The 8,016-nt window shown below is 49.1% G+C and overlaps 2 protein-coding genes across 2 annotated transcripts; both read right to left on the bottom strand.

The window, feature by feature from the left end:
* Positions 1-1,014: 1,014 nt before the first annotated feature.
* Positions 1,015-3,546, bottom strand: LTR84_008964 (uncharacterized protein; the record flags this gene model as incomplete). Its single annotated transcript, XM_064852507.1, has 1 exon — positions 1,015-3,546. One exon carries the CDS (start codon positions 3,544-3,546, stop codon positions 1,015-1,017), a length of 2,532 nt encoding a protein of 843 aa, XP_064701482.1.
* Positions 3,547-5,976: 2,430 nt separating this feature from the next.
* On the bottom strand, positions 5,977-7,311 carry LTR84_008963 (uncharacterized protein; the record flags this gene model as incomplete). The annotated part of the gene is made up of 1 exon (XM_064852506.1): positions 5,977-7,311. The coding sequence occupies one exon, from the start codon at positions 7,309-7,311 to the stop codon at positions 5,977-5,979; it is 1,335 nt and encodes a 444-aa protein (XP_064701481.1).
* Positions 7,312-8,016: the final 705 nt, after the last annotated feature.

Below are 8,016 nucleotides of genomic sequence, written 5' to 3'. Positions count from 1 at the left end.
TTGTTGTTGTTGTTGTTGTTGTTGTTGTTGTCGTCGTCGTCGTCGTCGTCGTCGTCAACATCGAATCCGCCAGACTACCACACTCTCTGTTGACTGTGCTTGTATGTATGTATGTGTATGAAGTCCTGTACCTACGCTCGTCGCACGGCATGTGGCATCCGCCCTGAGAGCCCGGTGACGGAAAAAAAAAGATTAAAACACTTTTTATCACGAAGGCCCATTAAATGTCGTTGATGGCTAAAAATAAGACGCACGAAACGTTCCTTTTTCCTTCCCCGTATCTGCCTCCACTGAGATGATAGGCGTTCGAGGATCACGGCGAGTGATGGTTTGTAGTTAGGAACTAACTAGTCCCGAGGTGCTCCTTGGGTGTCACGACCAAGGACATGGGGATCTAACTACTTGTGGTGGCGTTCTCTTGGTCTTGGTCATTCAATTACAAACATGACTGGGCACGGATGAGAGCTTCGTGTTCACAAGTGAAAGGAGAACGTTAAGACAAATGATGGAGGATCATAATTGAGAAGATATTGTTCTTATGTTTGTATTGAGACCTGAAATAGAGCATGTAAAAGCCAATCCATTCCCACCTGTCTTGCATAATGACGACCCAAACCATGTTCGGTCGATGAGCAAACGTATGAGGCTCCGCCTGCCTTCTTAATATTCTGTGTGATTGAAACAGTCTCCCTTCTGTGGCATTTCTTTCATCCTAGCTCCGTCCCCAAACTCGGGGCCCGTTCCATTCTCCGACCCCGTAGTAATAATAGTATTCATAACATCATAAAGAAACCAGGCCACATAGGCCATCATAGAAACTCAGCACACCCGTTTCAACACCGAGCATCTTTTTTTTTTGAAGATTTTCCAAAGATGGGTGGAGGAGTGAAAGGAAACAATTTGGAGATTTTCAGCCCCTAGTAAAATTTACATTTCTCGACAGACTTGAGCAGGAGAGCTGACAAGTCCGTGAACTTTGTAGATGGGCTGCGCGCCATTGACATCATCGTTCTTCTAGTTACCAAGAGGCTTGGTATCCATGTTGAAGTCAAACATGTCGTTCTCCCATTGTTCGTTGAACATTGGATCGTTGTCCAAAGTGGCAAATGCTTCAGGCTCACTTGGGAAGAGTGTAGCATTTGCAGCAGCTGGGTTTGAGAATGCACTGGAACTCTCACCAGCAAACAATGAAAAGTCTCCCTGTGGGAAGTCAAAGTCATTGCCCATCATTGGCTCATCACCAAATGACTGACCCGAAGGACCAGCAATCATGGGAGAATAGTCGGAGATGGATGGATTGCGTGAGTGTGCCTGGAGGAAAGAACCGGGTGTTGGAAGACCGGTGTTCCACACAGTACCATTGTTGCAGTCCATGGAAATATCCATATGAGTACTGTATGGAGATGGCTCTGTGATGTTGCTATAAGCCGGAGTGATTGGTGTGCCCATCATGTGAGGAGTGATGGGAGTTGTGTTGGTAGGTGAAATATAGGCTTGAGCAGAGTTGTGATAGTTGTGAGGGAAATTGTTGAAATCAAAGTCATCTGCACCATGGCCATACTGGGTGGGTCGGCTGGCTCGTGGGAAGATTGGGTTGGAATAGGTGACAGGTGCCTGTGCAAAGGCAGTGTCAAAGTGATTGAGTGGTTGATCAAAGGGAGTCATAGCAGTGCTTCCGGCGATGCTTCCTGAGATGCTTCCCGCGATGGAGCTGGTGTCGTCCCAAGTTCTGATAGAGACTGCTGGGCTTGGAGAAAAGTCAATGCTTGGGGTGCGAGGGGTTTGAGCAGGTGTCAATCTGGTCATGCCTGGAGTGGCCTTGTCTTTACCCTTGGCGCGTTCGTAATGCCAACCATGTTTCTTCTCCATGTGCTGCTTGCAATTCGACTCGCGCTTGGTGCGGAACTCACAATAGTCGCACTTGAAGAAGAGAGGGCTATCACTGTGTTTGTCGTTGAAGTGACGCTCTCTTTCCTTTTCTGTTGGGAGACCAAGCTCATGATACTTGCAGTTTGCATCTGGGCACTTGAATGGGCGAGAATGAGTCTTCTCATGTTTGGCCAGATCACACTTCCGAGTGAAGATCTTTCCACAAGTTTTGTCAGAGCACTTCATCTCGATGATTTCGGGAATATATCCTTTTTTTCTGCGAGCCATTGATCGCTCAACATCTTCATCCAAGGCGGTACTGCTCTGTCGTTTGAGTCCCGGAGTGGGCTCGTAGACCTGACCAGTTCTGAGAGAAATGCCTTTGCCGTTCTTCCAGCGGACAAGTTCGGCGAGGTGGCCAGTCTGATCGAGGCCACCTTCCAAGGTGACCTCGTCATCGGGAGAGTAAGCCATTGGGTCGGACTCTTCAGCAGAATCAGTCTGCTGGGCTGAGCTAGACGACCCGATGTGGCTGGCTAATCTGTTGACTTGTTGAACCAAGTCAAGAAAGTAACCGTTATCGTAGGGACGATCAGCAGCTCGTCGTTGGTCTGATTCAGAGAGCTGTTGATAGGTATCGACAACAAGTTGGATAGTAAACTCTCCAAATGATCGATAGAGTTGAGTTGAGATGGCAAGTGTCTTGATGGCTTTGTCAGACCAGAGGGATCGTTGTGAGGTCAACGTGCTTACCAGGGGTTGTGAAATGAGACTTTGTTCCAAATCACGCAAGCATCTAATGGATTTGTTCGCCTTAGATCCAAGAGCAGTGACAAGAGGATGAAGAGTTTCAAAGCGAGTTTCCTCTAGGATGGGAGTGATTATATATTCGTCAATCTTTTTTCTGGCGACAGTGCTCAAAACAGGATGGCGAGCAACGGGTCGAGAAAGGGGGGGAGCGATGCTTTGAGTGACAGCAGATCGGACGATGCCGTTTGAATTTCTAGAGACTCGTTGCCGCGAGGGTCGGAGTGTTGGGTCTGGCGAGTCAGCTTCTGTAGGGGTAGGGTTAATATCATCACACATCATCATACAGCGGGCAATCCAACCTTGAATCAAGTCTTGAACAAGACCGTCTTCTTCAGAGTGGTGTCCCACTTGCTCCACTGAGTCACTAATCGAGGTGCCCAAGGCACTATCCTTATTCGACAACAAATCCAAAGCTCTTTCAAAAGACTTGGAAAGTCCTTTATCACTTGCAGGGCTGATAGAAGATCCCAAGCCCTCGTCAGACGGCAGTGTAACGCGGCGAACGGGGAGTTGTTCAAAGTGTTGTGCAGATCGACGGCGAGTTGAGGTTTTCTTTCCACGAGCGCCAGAAAAGGTATGCTCGAAGTCTGCGATGCTTTGAGGAATGTCTGTTTTCTCAGACAGCCAGCTAGTGAGGGTGGATGAAGAGCATGTTGGTGAACGATGCGCCAGATGAGGGATGCTCAGAACTGGGTCGTCCTTGGTTGGTCGAGATGAAGAATAGTGGAATGTGGCACCTTTGGACAAGGACATCTTACGCAGTATGCATGCTGATGACTCTGGAGAAGCGGGTGGAGACTGAGGAAGATTTGTGGTGATGACTCGATGTGACCGACGATGAGAGAAGGGAGTGGGAGGAGGTGGCATGGTTGAGGAAGACATGGTTGGTATTTGAGGAGAGGAGACAGCCGAGACGAGTTGCAGATGACACGCAAGGTGCTAATCCAAGGTTTAGCATCCGGTCTATTGGATGACTTTGAAGAGTTCTCCGTGGCTTATGACTCACCCGTTCCAATGAATATCGACCAAAACGGTTGGACAGTACGAGACCAAGTGTTGATTTAACTCACAGGTGAAGGTATTCCTTGTTCTTTTGATGTGGGATTCGAGACTACTCTTTGCTAGTGCGGCAGAGTCTGTTGGTAGGAGTGGATATCGATTGGTGATAAAAACCGGGCGCAAAGGAGAGGTGGTTGTTCAAGAGTGATATCGGTTCGTTGTTGGAGGAGTGAGGCTTCTCGGGCAGTGCCAGTGGGTCACAGCAGACGCTTGAAAGGCCGCGATAGGTAAGGTCGAGGGGTTGAGGTGTGCACAAGTGTTCGTTTATTGGTAGAGTGATGTATTGAATACACACTGTCCTTTGATGAGCAAGAGATACCCAGATACGATGATGAGGTGAAGTTGAAGTTGGGGGGAGATGGTGAATTGGTCACAACCTCAGGCCAAGTGGCAACAACTCAGGACGAATGTCTCTGGAATTGTGGCCTTATGTCCGGATTGAGCAAGCACAAGGCAAAGAGGGAGAGTTGAAGGATCAGGAAATGAAAAGAGAGAGAGAGATGGAGAGTCATGGGCGGGTTAGCAGGCATGATGTGAGGAAGTTGAAGTTGCGACTGCTGCCTGTTCAATTTCTTGGCAGGTGCAGGGGGGGGGGGTTTCCTGTGTCGTGCTTGCCCAAATGTTTCTCTTTACTTCTGGTGTCAAAGTGGCGCGGCATGTAATATGCATACGGGTGGTACACAGTCTTTCTTGTCTCCATGCTGGGTTCGGGGTGTGAATCCCCCCCCAGTGACAATACTAATTTCAAAAGACTGTTTCTCCTAGTATTCGTTCTTTCTGCTCGGCCACAACTTGAGTGATGTCGGCCGTAGCGATGCTTTGACCTCCGAGTCCATTGGCGACTCTGCCTCACTGGCAGTTAAATTGATCTGACATTGCCATCTTTTGTAAAGCACTCATGTACGCACAGCATGGACTACAAGATTTGTCTGATATCTCACTGGTCATCAACAGTCGTTTTGTCGTCGCCATACACAGGCACCCAGATAAGATGAGTATTCAACTTCTCCTTGCAGACTGAAGTTGTAATGCCTAGGTAGATACCTACGAACAGACTGGCCGATGACATATCAAGTTGCAAGTCCTGGGGCCTGCCACTACTGCTTACCAAATGATACGAGTACAGATACCAAGTCCGCACCTTTTGAAGTTGCAGGGTGTACGAAGCTTGGGCTCCACTGGCCTTTGGTGATCTCAGTGCCAGTCAGCCTTGCGCAATGCCTTTGCACCACTCACAGCCCCGCTAAGTTTGGTGGATGGTATCACGTGGTCGGACCGGGGGAAAGACGTACCGCTTCGAAAGTCAAAATGACGGGAGTTATCGAAGCCCTTCTAGGAAATGCAACACTCTGTGGTCCGTGATAAAAATATTTTGGTGCCTGAGGGCCACAACCCGACTCCCCATCGTGCCACTTTTTTGCGAATGAAAGCTAAAACCGTCCAGCAGTAGTTGTTTTACAAGCACAAGTCAAACGTCATTACTCAGGAGCTACGGGTGGCCTTACAGTCCCTCGGTATCGCTTTTCATCCAGTCACACATCGGCTTTAGCGGTACCTTGGATGCTCACCGGTCGAGGTATCAATACCGAACTATTAACAGCATGTCGCTCGAAACTTTCATGCAGGTATGAACAGTTTGATCAAAACCAAAACAATAATAATCAGGTGCTTGGTGGGAAACACCTCCAACACTCCTTGTAACCATTCTCCATTCTACCCGCAAGGATCCGCGAAAGCTTGGTTCTATCTTTGCACTGCCGCAATCAATCAATGATGGTGCATTTTCGCCAAAGGTTCACAGCCCTGGAGATGGATTCCTTTCTCACAAAGCCAGTCACTCTTCACCTATCATTCCATTCCACTCCGGAAGTTCTGTGACGGCTCCGGATCCACCTACCTTATCCTTCTGTCACGGCGGACGGAGCACGGATTAGTTTTTGACAGGTGACTCATGGCTGTGCTTTCTCAACTTCCCGCATTGCTTCTTGCTTCGTATTCTCGTCCAATCAACACGCGTCGTATTTTGAAAGCCTTGGTGAAGTCTATCACCCAATCAACACCTCTTCGGATACGGACGGCGACGGCGCGTGCTTGAAATTGATGGAAATCTCAACCACGTGCACACGAGAATGCTACTCCAGAGTCAAGACGGACTCGTATCATACCTCCAGTTGGGGTGGGATCGTGTCCTTTTCCAAGGGTTTTCTGCTTTTCTGATTTCCTGATATGGATTTTTATTTACTCCATCCCAGCCCTATTCCATCCTCCCCCGCCCAAAATGCCTCCTTCCTCAGATTCGCTATCCATGCTCCAGGCGCGTCGGGGATGGAATGCCAAATCGGATGTATACCCTGCCTCCAACATTTCAATCCCTGCCCATCCAATCATGGCCGCGTTATCCGTGCACAATTCCACCGGTGGGAAACTGAGGCCAACGTGTCCCATCTTTCTCACATCAAGTGTCCGCCGTAGATGAAACCGCAGGAAGTCGTTGGCTGCCACGCCTCCACTAACCACGAGCGTAGATATTTCGACTTGACGGTCACGCAGCATCTCCAACGCCATAATGATGCGAGAACCCATACTATCGAATGTTGCGCCAATCGTCGATCTTGCCAGCGCCAGTCGCTCTTCCTCGCTCACGCTTCGACTGTCCAGAATTCGTTTCACCGAACTCGATATGCCAGCGAAGCTGAATGCCAGATCTCTAGTGCGAACCAATGGAATGGGTATTTTCCACCCGAATTGGTTCAATGACATGTCAAGCTCATCAGATCTTGATTTCGGTATGAGCCATTCCTCGAAGTTGTAACCTTCAAACGCATACTTTGATAGGTATTTGGCATATCCGGTGTCTGGCAAGGAGTCTTGTACATGCTTGGGTAAGATGAGTCGTCCGCACTTGTCCAATTCATCGCCGACCGCAATGTCCCCAGTTGTGGCAATGATTTCGTGCTCAACCAAGCCCTTGGAGTAGACGAGCATCGTATGTCCTCCACTAACCAGCAATGTAAGGAATGGGAATTCCGGCATGGTCGAGGTTGACTCGTTCTGATCGGTTCTCATCGCATCCACCAATCGTGAAGTAAGCATATGTGCCTGCATGTGATGAACTCCTACCAGAGGTACCTGCCATGCCGTAGCAAGTCCTTTGGCTGTGTTGACACCGACGCTCAAGTTACTCAGCATTCCAGGCCCTCGCGTGACCGAAACAAAGTCGGGTTTCCGCTTGCGCTCCCCATTTTGAAGGTGCATTATCTTTGAACTGCATGTCTCCAATTCGACCGGTGGAAGCCATGCCAAAGATGTGTCCACGAGTTGGGACATGTGCTCTTGATGGCTGAGTAAAGCCTCTAGGGGAACGATTCCACCCTTGCCCGTGTTTTTGCTGGTGATTTTCTCATTGAAATGTATGGTTGCCCGTCCCTTCTGTTTCGATAGGATGGCCACGCAGGTATCATCACAGGACGATTCGATTGCAAGTGTCAAGATACTGCGCCGCAGCTGCGACAAGGGTATCGGTCGACGCCATAGTGTGATGCGCTGCTGTATCACCCGACATGTATACAGCATCTGTGGATTTGAAAATGGTTGGAGCAGTCCTCGTAGAGGCCTTCGCTCTGCCTGCGCACCCAGCTTCAAGTCCAGGCAAAAAGTTTAGATCGGAGCATAGCTCCACAGATGCACCAATACGGTGGAGTGTACATGCACTCTACCACTTGTCACTAATCCAGCCTAAATTTAGCACATTGAAGCAAATTGAATACTACGAGTAAGTGAGCAATCAATCTTCCTCAGGCTACCAATGCGGTGAAGCAAGTTAGTGCCACCTGTGTGTGATAAGGCACCATGGTCCTATGTCCTTGGGCGCTGTGTCATCTATGTTCAGGCCACAACCACGTAAGTTACATCACATTCCTCTTCGCTTGTAGCGATGTGTCTTCCCAGCCCTTTCGACAAACACTGCTGTCTCTTCAGCCGGTTAAAAGAAAGAGCCCACCACTGTCATCGCAACAGATCGATAGTGCCCCACCAAAGCCTCTCCCGCTGTTACCGTGGGAAATAATGGAGCGTATCCTCGAATCAGTTGGACCTTTACACCTGAAGGCCTTTCGGCTGGTCTGCCGAGAGTGGTCAATCCTTGGAGCTAAACCACTATTCTCTATCTTGTACCTCAATGAATTCGAGAAATGTTGGGCAGGCTTGATCGCGATCTCTCAGAGCTCATATGCAACACTAGTGGAAAGGGTGGTATGGAACCCAATGGTGCTGCTACTC

The sequence above is a fragment of the Exophiala bonariae genome (assembly GCF_035927105.1).
Source record: "Exophiala bonariae strain CCFEE 5792 chromosome Unknown scaffold_34, whole genome shotgun sequence".
Classification (NCBI taxonomy): domain Eukaryota; kingdom Fungi; phylum Ascomycota; class Eurotiomycetes; order Chaetothyriales; family Herpotrichiellaceae; genus Exophiala; species Exophiala bonariae.
This window is presented reverse-complemented; position numbering and strand designations above follow the sequence as displayed.